Consider the following 21249-nt stretch of genomic DNA (forward strand, 5'->3'; position numbering starts at 1 on the left):
CCAGGAGACATCTGTGAGGAACCAGGGCGTGGGGATGGCGAAGAAGCAGCAGCTTTGGGGAGCAGGGGGAGCATAGCTGGGAGGAGCAGAGGGTGGAAAATGGCAGAAAAGTACAGTTGACCATATGATTGGGGTCGAGCCGGAACATGGAGGGTGTGGAAAGTCGCGGGAGTTGAGCCGTGAATCCAGCACTGGCTGTAGAGCACCCTCTGTGCGGAGCTCGTGGAGAGCCAAGCAGGACGCTGGCCCGGCCCTTAAGAAGCTGTGTCCTGGGGAGGACTGGACTTGTGCACTAATGCTTTTACCTCAAGGCAGAATGGAGTGCTTCTTGTTTAGAACTAGTCAGTGCGGTGCAAGCAGAGAGGGACGAGACCACGTTCACCTGAAAGGCTCCGGGAAGGAGTGGTTGGAGCTTTGGGAGGAGATCTAACTCTTAGCTTTAAAAAGCGTTTTCCATGTTGCTGACTGATTGCTAGAGTCACTGAATTTCAGTCTCAGCAGAGACCTGAGCTACCTCTGGTTCAGCTCTTTCATTTAGCAGAGGAGGAAATCCAGGCCCCTAGAGGTAAGGTGCACAACTGCTCAAACCGGAAGCCAGCCCCCTGACTTCCAGACCAGTTTCTCTATCTATATGTTGATCTGTGACGTGAGGGGTTTGCTAACAACCATTTTAGGAGCTTCTACAGGAGCTGAGATTGATAAATTAGACTGTCAGGGGAACTTGGAGCCTCTGGTATTTATCCAAACAATTCGTAAGCACTAGAGTCTTAAGAACTCCAAGGGGGGCTTCACCTGGTAGCGCAGTGGTTAAGAATCCGCCTGCCAATGCAAGGGACACAGGTTCGAGCCCAGGTCCGGGAAGATCCCACATGCCGCGGAGCAACTAAGCCCGTGCGTCACAACTACTGAGCCTGCGCTCTAGAGCCCACGAGCCACAACTACTGAAGCCCGTGTGCCTAGAGCCTGTGCTCCGCAACAAGAGAAGCCACCACAATGAGAAGCCCACGCACCACAACGAAGAGTAGTCCCTGCTCGCCACAACTAGAGAAAGCCCGTGCGCAGCAACTAAGACCCAACACAGCCAAAAATAAATAAATAAAATGAATAACTTTATCAAAAAAAGAAAAAAGAACTCCAAGGGCACCAAACTCTAAATAAAAGTGTGCTTGGTTGTTCCAAAGTCAAGGAAGGAGGAAGCTAAGCAACAGTTCTGTGCTAGAGTTTATGTAGAACAGGAACTGAACAGGAAGCAAGCTCTGTGTAGCAGCTCTCACAGTCTACACAGTTCAGACAACCACTGCTTGGGCTGCATATACCAGCCTCACCTTGGAGCAAACATTAACCAGTGAGCAACCTCGGCAGCTGGGCTAACGTTTCCAAAGCCTAGAAGGGCAGTAGCTGCAGAGCTAGCAGTAGTCTCATGATGACACCAGGCAAGGGACACTCCAGAGATCACGTTGGCAGGAAGTGATTTTGCAAGTGAGCGTTCATCTTTAAAGACCTCTCAGAAGACTGGTGTTTAAAGGGTCTGGCCAGAAAAGTGCTTGTTGAACTTGGCTTTTTCATTATTTTGAGCATATTGCTTTCTTAGTTAATAACTCATAGCTATTCATACCAGATTTGATTTAGTTAGGAAAGTGGAAGTTACTGATTCCCTGACCAAATATTTCCTGGTAATATCAGGCAGGTGCAGCTGTCCAGTTGTTCACTCCAGCCGAGGGCCTGAACTTGCGGGTCAGCTGCGGGCAGCAGCTCCTGAGGCACTAGGAAACCAGGGAAGGCCTTTGAGCTGAGAAGGGGCTGAGGCTCACAGGAGGATTAGTCCGGCAGCGTGAGATGCGGGGCAGCGTCCAAGAATGGGATGTAGGAGGTGGGAGCCTGTTAGAGGTCACAGCCGCGGGCCTGTTTGTATACAGCCTGTGAGCTAAGGATGATTATTACCTCGTATATTTAGAAACCAAAACAAAGAAGACTGCATGACCGAGACCAGGTGTGTCCCACGGAGCCTTAAATATTTGCTCTCTGGCGCTTCCCAGAAGTTTGCCGACCCCTGCCTTAGAACATGTGTGGGGAGACGGGAGCCCGGGCCACTCCTCGCCAGCGGGAAGAGGTGGAGGAAGGCAGTCAAGGAGGGAAAAGAGACTGGAGGCCCAGGGAGAAGGGGTTTTCTCAGGGGGTGCAGCAGGGCGGGAAGCTATTATGTTTGGTAATTAGTGAGGGGAGGTGATTTTAAAAGAACAGCATCTGCAGAGGGATAGGGTTGGGATCCAAACAACAAGGGCAGACAGTAGCCACTGATGCTCTTCATTGGTAAAAAATAATAATAATAAGGTCAGGCAGAATCAAGTGACTGCAAGACCACTTGGAGGCACTGTCAACACAGGGCAGATCTGAGCGCTCGTGAAGGTGTGGGGTTAAAGCCGCAGGAGGGAGGAACCCGGCGTCCGAGTAGGATGCGTAGCAGTGGCAGGTGATGCAGGCAAGAGCGTGGGTCCAGGGGGCTGTCTGATGGAAGAGGAGGAGGCGGGCACCCCAGAAGATTCTGAGCCTTCCATCAGTGGGTGACCTTATGATGCGGGAGGTGAGGGTCCGTGCTGAGAAGGGGCGTGGGAAGGAGACGCTCTAGAACAGCAGCTTGTGTGGGAGTGCCAGGCAGGGGCGCTGGGACGTTAGCGAGGTGAACAGAAGGATTGCTGAGCAGCCGCCTAGGTGTCCGTGTCTCCCTGTCTTTCTCCGCGAGCCTCTGTGTCCCATGAGCTTGGGCCTAAAATGAGCTCAGGGGTTGCGACAGGTGGCACATTTCACAGGAACGGGGGTGGCTGTGGAGGTGTCAGGGTGTCTGCTTCCAGAATCCAGGCTGGAGATAGAGTCGTGATCCCATAAGAGCTCTAGGGGATTGGGTGAAGTTGGAAGGCTTGAGAGATGCCATTTCCCCTCGTCTGCAGATGCACCGGGCTGGGGATGGGAGACTAGCCTTCCACGTCGGGCTCTTCTTTAGTGGAGACACACCCACGGCCCAGAAACCAGCGTGATCTGACAGCAGCCAGTTGTGCTTCTGCTGCTGTTCTGTTCCAAATCGGCCGATTTATTTATTTAACCTGATGAGGGGGGCCTTTCAAGGCCAGGGTGACAGGTCCTGATCTTTGTCATCGTCTTACTGGAGGTGAGCCCTGGCACAGCTGGAATTAGTAGACACAGTGTCCCAGTTGGGGGGAAGGAGTCTGTGACACAGATACTGCTGACCTACTATGTGTCGAGCACAGTGGGTACAAAAGGGCGATTGAGAAATCCCAAGTCAGTGGAGGTATTTCATAGTGAATGAAGGTCATTGGATGAAAGGCAAAGTATTTTTAGTCATGCTGTACTCTATTTCTGTCCTTCTCTGTCTTCACATCCCTTTATCATCAGCTCACGTGGGAGTGGGGACCCTTTTGTTTGCAGGCTTGAGAAATCTAGTTCAACCTCAGTGCTTATTACAGGTTCTACACACAGTCTACACTCTAATTGGCCTTTATGTTTACTAGGATCATAGAACATCCAAGAAACCCGAATTTATTTCGGGAATTCTTTATTACTTGTCAATAGGGTGGGAAGTTAGAGAAAGGGTGTCTTGATTTCCCAGCCCTCTGCCCCTCGTCCTGCTGAGATTTAATCAGGGTGGTCCAGACACTCTGCAAACCTAATATCCTCTTGGAATGATCTTTTATCCATACTTCGGGATAAGCAGACACTTGCAGGACAGTGGGCTGCCTCTGTGTGTCAGCTGCCTCACGTGAACAGCCCTGTGAGGTTTCACTGCACCTGAGTCAGACCTGGTGCACTTGCACTCGGTTGGCCTGGAATTCCGGGAAATTGGAGTAGCGGCTGAGCGGTAGTTTCCTTTTTACTATCTAAGAGCTTAACAAAGAAATGAATAGTGAGTAATGGGAACTGAGACTTAAACAGAAGGTGTTTTCAAGTAGTGTTAAACGTTCCAGAAGCTTTCGTTTACACAGACACACTAACGTGCTATTTATAAGTCGTTCCAGTCTATTTAAAACTGGTCCCCTCATGACCTCAGACAGACAGCGTTTCATTAGCCTAGTTGCTGCATGTGTTTAAAAGTAGCAAAACTATGTATTTTAAAAGAAATAGTCTGTAATTCAGTCTTTTCCACTAATCCTAGGCACTCACCGCCCCCCTCACCCCAGAATGTCAATTAATGACACTTTACGCCTTTGGTTGCCTCTCGTCCTTTTATATCGTGGGATCTTGGCAAATAAGTCCCTTCCTAGAAGTGTAGGCATAATGAACTCCAGGCCCTTCTGTGAGAAGCTGTTGCGAGCCTGCGGGAGAGAGCAGTTTGTGGATGCCCATGAGGATGGCTGACGACATGGCTGGTAGTCACTGCGTCCCTAAAAGACAAGTTCTTACGATTAAAAAGAATTTCTATTTGCACAAAAACACTCGAAAACTGGCCTTGTTAGCTGTTTTGTTTGAAGTACTTTTTAGGCTGATCTTTCAGTCGAAAATATTTAATTACTGGGTTTTGGTTTTTTCTCTTCTCGTCATGGTTCATGAATTTTGCAGCCACCTCCTTTTTTTGACTAATTAAACTGAGCAGTTGTCTGTCACTACAACTTCTGCCAAACTGCGGTTATTGTTGGGTAGTAAAATAAAGAAAAACAACACTGGTCACAAAAATGTGTTCTGTCCTAAAGTACAAGATAACTAAATAACATAGAGCCTAACTGGCCTGTTACTTCTATTCCTGGGTGTGGATTGAATTATTCAAACCTACAAAATCACGTGCTTTGATTTTAAATAACCATAAATGCATACATGACAGAGTGAAATGTACATGTTTCTTCTCTCCTTTATGGGGCTGCTAGTCCTGTCACACCCTCTGCCCTGGCTGAGCTGCTTGACCTGCTGGACAGGAAAGCCATCTCTTCATCCGCAGCTAAACAGGTATGTCCCCACCTCCCAAAGGGTCCGACCACCCTGCCAGCCCCGTACATGTTTTATGTGGAAGTCAAATGCCATCACTAAGTGCATTTCATCTTTGAAGTATTAAATGCTTCTAAGGGCTATTTTTATATGGAGAGGTAGAAACATTTTATTTAGCAAATGAAATAAAGCCAGTACTATGTATGACGCAGGTAATTTGCTTCTCATCTTTGCTAACCAGACGGCGTAGTTGTTTGGCTTTGCCCGGAATGTTTCCCACACATTTGTTTATGTGAAAGGTGGGCCCTGAAGCTCCTGGGGGCTTCGGCCTGTGCGCTTCCCCCGTGCCCTGTGTGGCCGACACTGCTCCCTGGCCCTTTTCCTCCCTCGCCCGTCCTCTGCAGCCTCCCACCCAGTACCAGGGGCTCGTTTGTCTTGTCACGTGGTTGCCCCTGAAAGTCAGTCTTCCAGCAAGAAGGGTGAGGCCAGACAGACTGCCTCCCACTTAGTAGATCAAATTTAACAGACAGGCCCAGTGTGTGAAAACCCAGACAAATAGCATCGTCATCAAAGGCGGCCTTCCGCCTCATCTCCAGCCCCACCTGACAGTCTCAGGTGGGCGCAAGGTCCCTGGAACTCAGAAAACTCTTACAAATAAGCACCCGGAAAGATAAAGAACACCAAGGCGGCCGCCTGATCTCGACTTGAGATATCACAGCTGTCAGTTCTTCAGCCAGTAACTTAATGTTATTTTAATGGTGCCTTTGGCGTTTAATATTTATACATGTCCTCAGTAGTGGCAGGTTACATAGTGAGGCTTTGGAAAAGCGCTGCTTTTGGCTAATTACGAGGCACCATGGAGCATACACCCAGCTCTGTGCTGTGAAACTGGGGATAGGACCTAATAAAGGTTCTGTTTACCCACCACCAAGTGAGGCTGTCAAGTATAGGGACTGCGCCACATTTAGGAAAGGGTTTTGGTTGCCTGGATGTCAGAGGAATACAAATGTTTATGAGAGCGTTCAGCAGTAGCAGAATGATTAGATGGCCGGAGGGCAGAAAGAAACTGTATATACACATAAGAGCAAATGAATTGTTGCATTTCAAACCAAAGAGGAAAAAAACCTTCCCCTTCCTACTCCTCCTGCCCCAGCAAAGAAAACCTAGTGCAGATAATATGTTAGGTTCAGAGGGGAGAAACTAGAACTGCGGGGGGATGCTGACAGCTGGGTTCAGACAGAGATAGAGACATTTTTGGATTCTGTTGGCTTCTAGTGTGTTTAAAGGAGGTGGGGTGAATCCTGGCTTCTGTAAGGCAATCACAGAACCAAAATAAGAGTCTGATTGTGTGTCCCATGAGGGCATCTCCCTTATGCACCATTGCCTTAGGCGATTTGCTTTTTAATTTTTCTACCTTGTTCTGTTTTTTTAAAAAATCACTGATTTTCTGGTGGGAAAAAAATGGTATTTGTTCATTGTAACAACTTAAGTAATGCTGAAAAATATAAAGATTTTCCAGTTCTACCACCTTGAAATAACTACCATTAATACTGGGTGAACGGGACTTCCCTGGCCATCCAGTGGTTAAGACTCCGCGCTTCCATTGCAGGGGGTGCAGGTTCAACCCCTGCTCGGGGAACTAAGATTCCACATGCTGCACGGCGTGGCCAAAAAATTTTAAAAATTAAAAAAAAAAATATTGGGTGAGCATCATCCCAGGCAGCTTCCTGTGCACACATACAGTTAGCAGGGTGGATTGTGGGCTGGGCAGACAGGAGGTTAGAAAAACAAGGCTTTTGAAAATAAGAGGTTTTAGTGTACTGTTTTTTAGTTTTATTTTTTAAGAAGCCTACAGTTCATTGGTTTTTAGTATAGTCACAAGGTTATAACCATCACCACTATCTAATTCCAGAACATCTTCATCACCGCAAAAACATAACCCTGCATCCAGTTAGCAGTTTCGCCCCATTAACCCCTTTTGCCCTAGGAAACTGCTAATCTACTGTCTGTCTCTATGGATTGGCTTCGTCTGGACATCTAAGATGAATGGACTCATACGATATGTGGCCTTTTGTGTCTGGCTTCTTTCACCTAGTGTCATGTTTTCAGAGTCCATCTATGTTGTGTCAGTACTTCGTGCCTTTTTATGGCTAAAGAGTATCCCATCGTGTGGGTAGAACCACATTTTGTCTACCATTCATCAGTAAGTGGACACTTGTGTTGTTTCCTGTTTTTGGCTCTTATGAATAATGCTGCCATGAACATATATGTACAGGGTTTTGTTGGCGCATATGTTTTCAGATTTCTTGGGGCTGTACCTATAGGAATGGAATCTCTGGGTCATGTGGTAGTTGTATGTTTAACATTTTGAGGACCTGCCAGACTGTTTTCCAAATGGGCTGCACCATTTTACAGTCCCGTCAGCAGTGTGTGAGGGTTCCAGTTTCTCCACATCCCCGCCAGCCCTTGTAATTGTCCTGCTTTTTGGTTACAGTCGTCTCCTAGTAGGTGTAAAGTAGTAGCTTGTGGTGGATTGATTTGCATTTCCCTGATGACTAATTACATTGAGCGTCTTTTTTATTTTTAGAGTCTACTGTAAAATGTAACACATAAATGTGTTATAATTATTTTTTTACTGAATTTGACAGAGGAATCCAAGTAGGCCTTAGGTTTTAGAAACCCTGTGAGGCAGAAGGACTCTGGTTCCATTGGTTACTGGTGTTTCCTCTGACAGAACTGGAAGAGGTCCTACTAGTGACTGAATAACCCGGAGACGAGAAAGAAAGTTGACTGAGAAAATGTCAGATACGCAGAAAGAGGATGACAGATACGCAGAAAGAGTCATCCTGCCCTGAGAACGTTCTGAACTCCAAAGACTCTCCCACTTTACGTCTAATTTATTATTAATCCACCTCTTGCCATCCGGCTCTCCTTTCCATGACTGTCCATTATTTTCATCCCTGACACATTTCACTGCACCTTGCCCCCAGGTGTCCCAACAGTGCTTCTGAGGTTTACAAACCTCATCCTCTCAGCTCCCTGGGCCCCAGGGGAGTTGAGAGGTTGCTGCCGTGAGGCAGCCCTGTCTTTCAGAAACAGAAGCTCAAAGATTATTTATCACCATGAGCAAACTCCTGGTAACTGTAGACAAAAGCACCCGGGCTCCTCTCACAGGATCCGGTTCTGTCTAATGAAGTAGCCCCTGTCTCCTCCCCTCACCAAGGACAGGGCACACCAGACTCCCACCTGCAGAATCACAACACCCCTGTGGCTAGCATGCCAGGGTCCTGAGCCTCTGGGGACTCGGAGGCCCCGGGCGTCGCCCAGACTGCTGGCCAGCCAGGCCCCGGGGGAAATCACCCCAGATGCCTACGTGTCTCCTCTGTGCGAGCCTGGAGTAAGTGCAGACGGTCCACCGTCTCCCAGGGATTGCCCCTCTAGTGCTTCCTGTGGGACCAGGCTGGACAGGGATTCCACAGAGATGAAAGTCGAATTTTAACATGCGAGTGTGCCATTTAAGCAATTTCCTCCTGTCTACTTTGGGGTCTACCTTAAACAGAAATCACCAAAAACCTTTTAATATAGAAAATGTTACATCGTGCAGTAAAACTTACGAATGATTTGATGTCTTTTTCTCCGTTTTAGTGCGTCAGTTCTTTGCACATTTTCCTGTGCCCTGCTTCTCTTAAGGGCCTAGATTGACGTCTGTGCCTTTCTAGAAGAATGACGTTTCGCGATACTTGCCTTTGCCCAGAGGGACCCCCTCTCTGTCTGTCACCGCTCCCTCCCTGCCGTCTCCCTGGAACAGGTCTTTCCGCCACCCTCTGACCCTGGAAGCCCCAAACAGGCAGGGACAGGCCAGGAGCCTGTGTGCTCTCCTTTTATCCTTCCCTCCAGATTCTTTAAAAATAGCTTTAGCTAGAGAAATGGTTGGGTAGTAGTTAGGAGGGTGTGTGCTCAGTCACCAGGAACTGAAGCCTGAGTTTCCACCGCATGCGTCAGAGCTGGCTTCGGTGGTGGGGGTGTGATCGGGGGTCCCCAGCTTGCAGCACTCCCTACCCCGGTGGCCATTTATTAACCCAGATGACTGGCCCTGCACCAGGACCCCCTTGTGATGCGGTCTGTCTTGGGTGAGCAGCTGCAGGCCTGGGAGGTGCACTCCTGGCCAGAAACAATTGCACTTCGATAGCACTTCCCAGGGTGGTGATTAAACACAGACAAAAGCTGAGGATTTATGCCGCAGCACGAGGTTGGCAAGCACAGAGCCACGATGTTTGCAGCCAGGAGGCCGGGGGAGGCCGCAGAGTCTGGCCTGGAGGCGGCCGGGCCCCGTATAGTGGCTCCCGCCCTGCTGGGCTACAGCCAGGAGGGCACAATCTGTGCCTTAAATAGGAACAAGCAGAGGATTGGATTCTGGAATCCACTGTGTCAGCCCAGGGGTGCTAACTGGGGAAGTGAGTAAGCTGGTGTGTTCTAACTCTGGGAGTGGGAGAACCCTGCAGCCACCGGGCACTTGCTCCTGGAGGCTGCTGAGGTGTGCTTCCCTAGGTCACTCCTTGGTACCCCTCCCCACTCTCTCAGGGAGCAGCCAGCCTCTCTGCATGTAAAAGCGTCGTCCCAGCATTGTCCTGCTTTTCCTTCTGAAAGGTGTGGTTTGGCCTTGGTCCCTGACTGCCTCAATTGCCTTCATTCTTGTTATTTTCGCCCAAGCAGATCCAACCAGTGTTTGGGCCTGTCGGGTCCCAGGTGTACTGGGTGCCAGGCAAAGGCTGACCCCTGGGCGGCCAGCTCAGCTCAGCTCTGCACTTTCAGCCGCAGTGGCTGCAGGGGCCTGTGACCGCCAGGCGTTCAGCTCCTCCCAGGCCTGGGCTGCAAGCAGCATCCACACCTGCTGGGCTTTCCTGTAAAGAGTTGCTGTGTAGCTTCTCATCAATCACTCTTGCAGGTGACTTCTGTTATAAGCTAGGGATCTGGTCTCTCTTGGGATCTCCATTCTCTCTTCCTGAATGTTGGACATTTTCAACTAGAAACTTTTTTAGGAGACTCTGCAGATGAACAAAATAAACACTGGTCCGAATCTACCAGTAGGGGGTCATTTAAGTAAATCATGATGAATATTGGATTTTTTTGTTAATACAAGAAAGTACTTCTGTAATCAGTGAAACAGAAGCAGGTTACAAATTGTATATGTGCTGTGATCACAATTATGTTACAAAACAGAAAGAAAACCATGAAAGGGAAAATACTAGAATACTAACATTGGTCACCTTGAGGGGATGGGAATTGGGTAAGATTTCTCTGTCTTTTCTGTATTTCCTTCCTTATTTTCTACAGTGAACACATATTAAATTTTATAATTAGGAGCAATGTTTTAAAATTGTAAGTCTTATTCAAGAGAAATAACTCTATCAGGGAAAGGGGGCAGAGAAGCTCTTCAGACGCTGAGTCTTATCCGCATCACAGATTGTCTGTCCTCCGGTTCCTGTGCTGTGGGCACGCCATCAGTATGTCCGCTGAGAGCAGGGGAGGTTCTTACCCGCTGTGTGCCCCTTTCTCCTCAATGCCTTTCTCATTGTCGGCTGAATACACGTTTGAAGAATTGAGTTGGAGGCACTTATGTTCAGTATTTTTCTAAGAGCGGGGACAGGTCTGCGTACGCGGCCAGGGCTGTGTGGTGATCGCCAGAGTGTGCCCTGTAGGTGCGCTTTCGGAAGGATGCCCCAGACGCCTCTGGGCCACAGTCACCGTGGGCACCCGACAGCCAAGCTGAAGGCACACTGCTCTGGGCAGAGGGGCTCCTGGCTGGCAAGTGCTCAGTGCTGACTGATGGCTGAGATGGAGGCTAACGAGATCCCCTCCCCTTCCAGCTCACACTAGAGAAACAGGCACTGTGGAAAACTGCCCTGGGACACCCCTTCTTTACAAATGTCTTCCTTTTTTTCCAACTTTATTAAGTGTGGGAATTGGTTATCTCTTTAAGTAGAAAAATACCCACACCGTCAACTGCTCATTATCCTAGCCAGGTTCCGAGCCACATCCACCTGTGGGGATGGACGTGGTAAGCCTTGGTCCCCAAGGATTGTGATTTATGTTTTTCGTTATTTTCCATTCTGTATCTTCATTATGGGCTCCTCTCTCGCCCCCTCCCTGAAAAAACTCCTGTTTCCCAGCAGAGGCCAAGTTTTCATGACCCCCTCTAAGTGCAGTGGTTCCCTTTTGCAGCCCGTGTGGCCCCATCCTTCACCAACATGTCACCGCAATTAATTAATTCCGTGGCACTCCCGTCAGCAGGGGCCCTGTGAGTGATCATCTTCTCACACTCCCCGCCCTCCCTGCTGTGCCCTTGGAGTCGGCGAGTGGGGACGACCCGTCTCCGCCAGCGTCTCCACCGGCAGGGTCTCCGGCTCTGTTCTGAGGGCACAGCTCGGCGCGGGGAGGCCCCGGGTGTGTCTGCATGCAGCTGGGAATCCACTGACTGCTCTTCCACCCCAGCAAGTGGAGCTGGCAGAAGAGCTGACCCCGCCTCTCTCTGCCCGCAGGTGTTTCAGGAACTGTGGAGGAGTAAGGGCAAGACCCCAGCACAGATCGTTGCAGGAAAGCAGCTTGAACTGATGCAGGATGCAGAGGCGCTGGAGCAGCTCTGCCGCTCCACGCTGGAGGCACATCCTCAAGTGGTACTTAGCCCCTCGGGGGAAGGGGGTCTTCACGCGCAGCGGCAGGTGGGCAGGGGGTCGCCGGCAGAGGCCCAGGGCCGCCTGAGGACTCAGCCAGGAGCCCCTCTGCTTCTCCCCCTTGCAGCCCAGCGGTGCTTCCTAATAATGGTTGGCCCGGTTTCATCAATAATCCCCCAGTTATTTTTGTCAGTTTTAAGCTAGAATCAAGAGATGAAATTAGGTGACTATTGGAAAAATACAGCTTTTCGTAGAAGGAAAATCCCCCCCGTGGAGCTTGATCTCATGGAGTTTCGGTTGAAGGGGGTGTTAGCAAGTTTCGACCTCCCAGGCCTGCGGCCCTCTCCCAAGGTTGCCAAGCTCTGCTTTGTAAGAGGACCTCTCTATCAGGAAGCAGCAGGCAGCACTGCACAGGGGCAGAGACAGGGAAACACTTCAGTTCCGTGCCTTTGAGAGCTGGGAAGAAAGGCAGAAGGGAAAATTATTTGTAAATTATGGAGAAAATCCTTGACAGGAACATAGCTGGAAATCAAGTCATTCTGTGTTCTGAGCGTAGAACACAATAGAAGAGCTAAAATGAGGCGCATCCCTCCCTCCCCAAGTCTAATCATATTGTCCAGAGAGATTTTTCAGTGGGGAACAAAATTGCTAGCATCCCTTTCAGAATGATACCACCTGCCCATCAGCTTGCGGGGACACTAACAGCTCTGTAAAGAGCTCTCGATAAGGAAAATGAGCTTGTGCAGGGTCTCGGCAATCTCCATCTTCCAGCCTCATCTGGAGTGACTGATAAAGACACACTTTTAGTTTCAGACTCAGAATGCAGCACTGCGCAGATACTCGCAGACGCTGTTGCCGATCAGAAGCAGGAGGTCGGGCGGGTGGCCCTGACGCGGTGGCTGTTTGACAGGCACTCAGCGCCCCCTGCCCCGGCCCTTCCAGCCTGCCAGCCAGGCACTCCCCCACCAGAAGCTCGGGGAGCGTTGCCATCTCGTGGCTTTGTCTTCTAGCGAACGAGCTTCTTGGCAGGGAGTCAGGGGAGGAGAGCCCGCTGAGCCCCCGCAGGGTCAGGAGCTTCACGATCCGGCACCCGGGTCCTGTGCACCGGCTTCTCAGCTGTGACACGTCACAGTCCTCCTCACTCCCTTTGAATCAGGAGGCGGGGTAGCAGACACCTCCTTTGCCAGGAGCCCAGAAACCTCCTCCGAAGGTCACCGCCTCCCCTGTTTCCTTTTCTCATTCTATATCTAATACAGAAAAAAGAAACTGAATTTAAGTTTCCATAAACGTAAACTTGATTTAAGATTTTTAGGCGAGAGCCTCTATTTTCTCCTCTAAAATAATTTGTCTTTAAAGGTCACGGATGTAAAGAAGGGAAACCCCAGGGCCATAAACAAACTGATCGGGTTGGTCCGAAGAGCGACTCTCGGCCGAGCAGATCCAACGGTGATAAAGGAGGTGCTGGAGAGGCAGCTGTCGTCGTGACAGGTTCGGGTCCCCCTGCCACGGCCGGGCTGGAGCCTGTGCGCTGACGTCCTAGGCCCCAGCCAGACGCCCCGCCTGACCTGCGCCTTGAGGTGCAACCTCCACGCAGACCAGGCCTGGCGCCATTGCTTCATCGACATCACACGCTTCCGGGGGAGGTGCAGCAGTGGTGAGAAACAGCACGTCCTAGTGCGCAGTGCCGCCGAGCTCAGTGCCACATGCTGTTTCAGATACTGTCACCACCCTAGGAAAACGTTTCATTCCGCAGGTCCCTCAACAAATATTTTTAAGCACGTGCTAAGGGCCGGGCGTTGTTCCAAGTGCTGGGGATTAGCAATGATGAAGAGAGGCCGTGATCTGGATGCAGTATTTTGTTTGCGGCGCTCTCATTAGTCTTAGTACCAGGAATAAGTATTCTCCCATCCACTGAGTAAAAGTGATGTTGCCCATTCAATGCCCAGGGATCCCAGAAGGCAGAGGTCTGAGAATAAATGATTTATTTATTTTTTTGGTTAAAAAAAGACAACAGAAGTTTTCAAATAAATTTAATGAATAAAATTTATACTGAAACATCACATAAAAAATTAACTTACACGTCGAAGATTGTGCAGTGGACAAACCCCCCCTCCCCCCCCAGACCGAAAAGTTTTAAAAGGCGAAAAAAAAGCTGTAACATTAAACTGATTTGTTTTGCCTGGAAAGAATAAGATGGTAAGCTAGTAAATCAAAATCTTGACCTTTAATGGTAACTGTGGTACAGTTAACAGTAGTCCATGGAGGCTGCGTTGCCCTCACCCCTGTTCTCATGGCAATAATACTATTTCTCTGTCGCACTGGGGCACCCCTTTGTTCACTGCACGCCTTTGTTACCTCTGACTCAAAACACTAAAGACCAGTTTTGCAAGTGCTGTTTTTTAAAAGCACATGTCAAATAAACTGTGACATAAAAGAAAATCATTGGAGGCCCTGATTTTACACTGAATTCTCTCTTGTACTAAGAAGAGCACAAACACTTCCGTCATGAACGGTGCTCCAGTGGTAGCTGGGGACCCGGAGAAGAGTCACCAACTTAGCAGCTCGTGGTTCCTGGTTGCAGACGATCGCTCAGGACTTCCCTAACTAGGAGTAAGAGAGGACTGCCCCTCTTCCCAGCCAGAAAAGCAGGGACCAGTCATCTGGCTTATTTCAGACAAGCATGAAGAGGTAAGGTTTTTGAAAAAACTAACTTTTTTAAAAATGAGTGACTTAGAAGTGTTAAGAGAATACGGTACGTTACATCACCAGGAAGCCGCGTGCCCCTCGCGCATCCCGCTGCAGTACTGAAAACTCCTGGGCCTGACAGTAAAACATTTTCATCAAACCTCTTTTCGAGAGAGAAAGGCAGAGCCAGTTCCCACCCCCCCACCCCGTGGCTCCTGAGTCTGGAATCTGGCGGGATCATGATTTTGTAAGAAATGATAAGATTCAGTTTTGTTTTACAAACTCCATTTTCACCAGAGGTCTGGCTTCTTGGTCATCAACCCTTACAGAAAGCACTGGACGATCTTTCCAGACAATTTTAAATCAAGGGCTTACTTAAGTGGGGTCTGGGAGGGGCGGGGACAGCCAGATGAAGGCCATTTACCAACAATATCACGTCATATGTAAACCGTCTTATGGACTGATCATTTCGGGAGAAAAATGCCATTGCTGGGCTCGGAGGTAGAGGGAGGGCGAAATGGGTAAAGGGGGTCAACTATGTGGTGGCAGACAGAAACTCAGCCTTTGATGGTGAATACACTGTAGTGTATGGAGAAGTCAAAATATAATGTTATACACGTGAAACATGTAATGTTATAAACCAGTTACCTCAACACACAAAAAAGCACTGGATCTTTACAATGCTAACTCATCCAGCTCTGACAATTGCCTGTTGTCTTGAAGGCCCACTTCTGAAATCCTGAAAATGAGATTGTGTTGTTGTAACTGCTCATAGAAAGAAAAAAACATACCAAAGCACAGCTCAGATATCTTACCTGGAACCTGACTAGATATTCAAAATACATGTTTATCTAACACCCTAAGAAATTCACAAAGTATGGCTCTACTTGTAACTGGGCTTCAGTGAAATACAATTTTAAATACATTTTTGCGTGATTGTGAGTTTAGTCTGGTTCTCTGTTTGCTATTCAGGGGGAAATCTCATTGAAATTTATGAGTTGGCACCACAGGTGAAGCCAGTGCCATCTGTCACTGGAGCCCGCACACCTGGAGGCTGGGAGGGCAACGTGCTGGAAGACTGGCTCCCCCGGGTGCCCTGTGGCTTGAGGAGGAGGTTGGTTGATCGGCTGGTTCTGGGGGGAGGGGAGGGGTGGCAGCCGCAGCACTCGGCATGCTACCTGGCACGGGATCCGTTTTTAGCAAAAGTTCATTAAGTTTATAAAGCAAAATTAATGGACAACCTGTTGTGGGAGTCCCTCTGTATGAGGGGTGGCTGCTGCCATCCACTAGGCTTTTAAACTCTGGGTCTAGGAAGGAGCTTCTTGACTCTGTCCAGGCTTATGCATCAAGGTGAACTTCTGTTCCCATCTTTTAAGCTGTAGACAACCCAGGGGAAAAAACGTGTCATTATTTATACCAAGTTAAGGGTGTTTTTAGCTGAGCTCCCTCCATCCCTTCTTTTTGGTAATTATGGCTAATCTGGAAGAAGGCTATGAATTGTTTTCAAGTAAACACTCTCCTAGAGCTTTGCGTTGGTTGGTTAGTTCAATATATAGCTTACGGCCAGGACCCACAATCCATATTGTATTTTTCAGGTCTATTGAATTTAGCCACATAATTTCAAGGATTCCACATAGGACTATTTGAAAAAAACGACTAGATCTATATGAAAGGCCATGTTATTTTACCCACCACCAAAAGCAGCATGGAAATGGCTGTCACGCCTCTTCAGTAGATTTTAGACAAATTGCATTTGTGGATTATTTGTGAACAGAGCGGACCCTCGATGGTGAGATGGAAACCGCTGATTGAAATCCTCTCTTGTTGTCTCCCTTCGTCAGACGTCTTAGCAAAAATCATTTAAGTAATATCGTCAACACCAAATAATCTCTTTTAAAATATCTGCAGGGCAAAATGGTACCTCGTTACAGGTGGGCCTTTTCTAGACTTGTCCCAGTAAAAAGTCAGCTGCTGCCCTAAGAAGCACAGACTTCTGCAGCCTCAGCTCCATGAAATGCACAATCTGGCCTAAGAGCTGCCATAACCCTTGTCAGGTTCGGAAAGCACACAGTAAATCCAAGGCTCCCCAAAGATGCCTGAGATATGTATGGGACGCATGCGGGCACACCCTACTGGCGACCTTGTCCCTTGTGTGGGTGACAGGAACAAACTTCACAGTGATGACAGACAGGGAGGGGCGTTCCCAGCTAAAATCGGCCCCTGTCTTAGGATTCCAAGTGCAGAGGCCAAAGAACTTTGCCCCTGTCCCTCTGGTCCCTACAAAGCCTCAACGAAAACCTTTCACTGAAGCCCCCGTTTATCCAGTTAATGAGCTGCCAGGATGATCTGTCCTCCAAAACAAGTAATGGCCTAATAAACGCCTGAACATAGAGAGGATTTACTGAGGCAAAATTATCCCGAAAACAATGCTCAGTCTTTTGAGAGCTCTTTCTAAAGCGTTAGTTTATGACGATCATTCAAAAAGGAAAAAAAAAGTCAACTCCATTTTCTTAAAATGTTTCCTCCGTGATGTGATTTAAGAAATGGAGTATAAACCGGTTTGACAGTGTTCTGTCTTAAGCTGTTATCTGATGGAGAATGAGTGTTGTGTGATTTACAGTCTGATGGCTGAAGCGAGAAGGGGCCGAGAATATCTTCTTAACGACTTAAAGCGTTGTGGCCTCAGCTACAGAGCGCTGCTGTTCAGGAAGAGCTAATACCCCAAAGCTGGCTGGGACGCGAGGGGAGCCACGAATTACCCCGGCCTGGCCAGTGACTCGAAGTAGCACATGCAGTAATAGCTGTCCCGCAATAAAGTGTTTCATAAAAATGGCCAAGGGTGCCAGCCATTTCAGTAAATACACGGCTGGTAGTTAGCAATTACATTGACCCATCCCTGCGTGAGAGCTGGGTGTGCGCTGCAGACATTCACCGTCACACCGGTGACACGTCCCACCCCCGCCAGGGCCGCACTTCCCAAGGAGAGCAGCCCAGGCACACTGACCCACGTTCAGAACGGGCAGCCTACCCACAACCCCAAACCTCTGAACACAGCTGGAAACCCACCCACACTGACCCTGGCAACCAGGCTGATTCCGAGACATCAAAAATGACTTTCAACCCCGAGTACCATGGGCTGCCCAAAATGAACAGGTAACCTGAACAGTCACGTATCCTGTCTCTAGATTCTACTCATAAGAGGATGCTCTCCTGACAACATCCGGGAGCCAGGATGTCTCAATGGACTGAAAATCAACAACTGCATCAGACCTAAGTAAAAGCCACTTGATGAGGAAAAGGTACCCCTGAGGACCCGCGGAAGAAGTGAATGCGTCCTCCCTACACGTGACAGAGGCATCGATTCCAACCCCAGCTCGTCAAAGTATTTTACTAAGTCAAGTGGGGACCATGTCACAATTCCTCTAAATACCAGGGAAGGAAAGGAAGTACCTACTAATAAAACCACATCTCTGATTGGTTACTCCAGCATTCCCATTTCATGTCTGGGAATCTGTAATTCACTTCATAAAACTGTATTTTAGGCTAAACTCGACCTGGAATCGCTTTGAAATTTTAAAAACAAACATTTTTAAACATTTGGCCACTTCCAAAAATCAGTTTTAAGTATCCCAGTGCTCTCCTATATTTTGAAGCACAAAATCCACTCTACCTAGAACTTGACGTCAGACTCTTGAGTTATGAATCAAGGTGAAGGATGTGCTCCAGGAACCCGTGACTCACCTCCGCTGCCCGGGGCCACCAGGCTCGACACAGCGACGCCAACCTCAGGGGCTGCACCAAAGCCCGTGTCCACTGAGTCCTGGGGGCCTGTCGCATACAAAGGCATCCACGCACTGGCACATTTTAAAGCATGCCAAGTATCGTTCAAAATCCTTCCCCAAACTCATCGCAAAAGAGATTTCTAAGGGTGTCACCTATTACTTTGTGACTAGAACATTCTACTTCATTACCGAGACTTTTCCCATCAAGGAATTCCCATCGCCACCCCCTGCTGTTCAGTATCTTCCTATCTGCCTAGATCAATGTTCATTCCTCCAAACCCCCCAGGATTTGTTCTTCTCCTATTTTAGCTTCCGGTTTCTGCTGTGTTCCCTCTCGCATGTCCACACCACCCCCAAACCATCCTTAACCTAACCCACCTGGCTGTTCCCCTCAACTGCATGGGTTCACCAGTTCCCTAGAATATATTTCCAGGCCCACTTTCTGACTTCATTTTGAGAAACGCTGGACTCAGTACTCTGGTGGAGGGCTGCAGTGGTTTCAGAAACCGGAACCAGCGTCCACCTCCAAATAGGTTGGGTTGTCATGTGGGTTTGCTACCAGCACCCCACCATGGGAGTTAGTTAGTTAATTTTCCTGCCTCTCACCCCACACCGGTCATCTCCGTCCTCCTTTAAAGCAAATCTACTTTTTTAATAAGTACCTACTTAAAAAAATACTCTTTCCCAGATGATGCCTTCCACAAAGGGGACAGTGGTTTTTTATAATAGAGCAACATGGACTCAAGGAGAGGAATCGACACCATCACCAGATAATGGAGAGACGTGGAAATCAGACCAGAAAGCTGAAGAATACAGCTCTCAGACGTGACTTTAGCTTCCTATATACCTGGTGAGTCCAAACTGGAAGATACGTACTTGTGCAAAGCAAAGTTGGAGGATAATACGTTACAGCTGAAACTCATCTTCTGTTCCTCTCTCTCCATCTCTGAGCCACTGACTTTTCCAGTAGAGACACTTATGCAAGTGCAAGTGGATGTCGGGAAGCCAAGAGCAGGCCAGTCCGCTGGGCCTCGCACATGCTGGCTGCTGCACCGCAGCCGGGCAAACCATCTTTCAAGACAGACAAGTTTGAAGTCAGAAATGTACAGCGAATCACTATCTTTGGTTCCTTGCCTAGACTTGCACGCACCGCGAAGCGGGACTCCTGAGAGCCACCCAGCCCCAGCCAGAGCTCCTGAGGCTTCATTCCAGGACTGGCTCACTCGCTGCAAGATCCCTGAAACACAAAAGGCAGCCTCGGCTCTGCAGCGTCTCAGATGTGCTTCTCTCCTCCACGCCCTTCCTGTACTAGGGCCTGATTGATTAAAACCAAACCAGTGCTCCTGAGGCACCACCACCAGCCCTGTGACCACCCCCGGGGCTCAGCAAGATGCCCACAGAAAGAACAGAGACCCGGGGCTTCCAATTTCCTTCCAAACCGGGTGTGTGTGGGGGGGGGGGTGGGGGGGGGTCACCCTGCTTACGCGCTTCTCACCTGCCCACAGTACAGGAGAGTGGAATCTAATATCCATGAATATCCGTCGTTTATTGTCTCGTTCTTTTTTAGCCTCTCTCTCTGTGGTAGGAAGACCATGGCTCTAAGTATAATTACACCTGGCAGAGCAGGCTGCAGAGCAGAGAGGCACTAATACATCACAGTGGGGCCTCGTGATGAACCCCATTACTCAGAAGGCAGCGTTTCTGTGTGGAGTGAGGCCCCAGCAGGCACTTGGCTTGGCGGGGCTCCCCACGACCTGTTTGCCTTTACATCCTGGTTCCCTAAGTGGCTGTACAGTTCTTGTTTCTCTGCAAAGTGCAACATATTAGAAAAAGCAAACAGATTTTAAAATAATTACCAAGGTTTGTACAGATTGTATTTAGTTTACTTTTATCCTTTCCCCCACACCATACCCCTCCAAAAAAACCCACTATGAGACAGTTTCACAGATGAACCAGTTTGTTTTTCATAAAACACTTAAAAAAATAATGATGGCTGTCTTCTTACATAAGCATATACCACGCTTTGTTCACACCGATCAAAGTCCTAAAAGCCAAAGTAACATTTTGCATAGGCATAGTTCATCTTGTGCAAATCTTACTAAAATAAGGCTATTTTCAGTGTTTGTTTAGGTAGTGATATACTGAGCAAAGAAAGCTCTCGAGCAACAAGAACGTTTCCCTGCATTCCAAATTCTCTCCAACTACATCTGACTTCCCAGGCAGAGAGCTGAGACCAGTGGATTTGCCTGCGCTGTAAGGCAACACGTGTTGGGCGGAATACAAGTCTTGGAAGTAAAATGCAAAGGGACGGATGCTGTGTGCTTGTGTGACGGAGGCAAGAAGGGCTCCATCTTTATTCTTCTCTTAATAAGAAGACGGAAGCCACGACACAGAAGGCCACAGGGGCAGGTGTGCGTTCTTACGTGCTGTTGAAGGGCCTTCTGAGGTGGGCACCTCCAGAAATCACTGCCTCCCGGCGTTCGCTGGGTGTGATCTAAGCTGCAAGCTGAGTGACTCGGAGGGATGGGAGAATAAGGACCAAGAACTCTGAGGAGGAAAAACTGAGCCAAGACTTAGATTCTAGGGGGTACAAGGTGGGAAGATCCGGCTGGGGAGAGGAGGCGCACAGAAAACCCCCCTCCCCACGTATCAAGTATCGTCAGGAAGTCTCAAAGTAGAGGTGTCTGTAAGCAGCTTTGCATTTAACGTTCAGTCACGGCACTAAAACCTTAAAAAAACAAGAACCTCTATTTGAAAAGAAAAAAAGCTAACAGTAGCTGTCATCCGAGTCGCCCAGGATCTTGCAGCAGAGAATGGAGTGTTCCTGGGCCAAGGCAGCTAGCTCCTTCAGGAACTCGGGGAAGAGGGCGGCCGCCAGCATGGTGTCCCGCACGGGCGGGGGCAGGCTGGGGGGCACCCCGGCCACCTTGGCTCTGTTTGTCAGGAAGGGCTGAAGCACTCGTGGGGGGCCATCCAGAAAACTCCGGCCGCTCCCTGTCCTGGAGGCGTCCTGAACGGGATCTGAAACTAGAAGGAAGACAGCCATGGTGATCCCCCAGAGCCCTTTCCGCCCACCCCTTAAATGAAGTATGTGTGTTGTGGGGGTGTGGAGTGGAGTGTCTCGTGCGGGTTCAGCTCCCGCTCTGACTGGGGTCTCAAGGCACGGCCCCCAGTCACCCCTC

At 49.0% G+C, this 21249-nt stretch overlaps 2 protein-coding genes across 4 annotated transcripts in view; one reads left to right on the top strand and one right to left on the bottom strand.

Annotated features, from left to right (window-relative positions):
- GATB (glutamyl-tRNA amidotransferase subunit B) overlaps nt 1-15210 on the top strand; it is a 77068-nt gene extending 61858 nt beyond the window's left edge. For 2 of the 3 annotated variants that reach the window (XM_060299697.1, XM_030878226.2), the window contains 3 exons: nt 4872-4950; nt 11469-11603; nt 12957-15210. In XM_060299697.1, the coding sequence (XP_060155680.1) occupies nt 4872-4950; nt 11469-11603; nt 12957-13085 (343 nt within the window). In that variant the 3' untranslated portion in view covers nt 13086-15210. The remainder of the gene's footprint in view (nt 1-4871; nt 4951-11468; nt 11604-12956) is intronic. The other variant, XM_060299696.2, reaches the window with a different exon arrangement.
- A 4410-nt stretch (nt 15211-19620) lies between these two features.
- Nucleotides 19621-21249, bottom strand: part of FHIP1A (FHF complex subunit HOOK interacting protein 1A) — a 227316-nt gene continuing 225687 nt past the window's right edge. Inside the window, exon 13 of the mRNA XM_060299695.1 lies at nt 19621-21088. Coding sequence (XP_060155678.1) covers nt 20835-21088 — 254 coding nt within the window. The 3' untranslated portion in view covers nt 19621-20834. The remainder of the gene's footprint in view (nt 21089-21249) is intronic.

The sequence above is a fragment of the Globicephala melas genome, chromosome 5, assembly GCF_963455315.2.
Source record: "Globicephala melas chromosome 5, mGloMel1.2, whole genome shotgun sequence".
NCBI lineage: Eukaryota > Metazoa > Chordata > Mammalia > Artiodactyla > Delphinidae > Globicephala > Globicephala melas.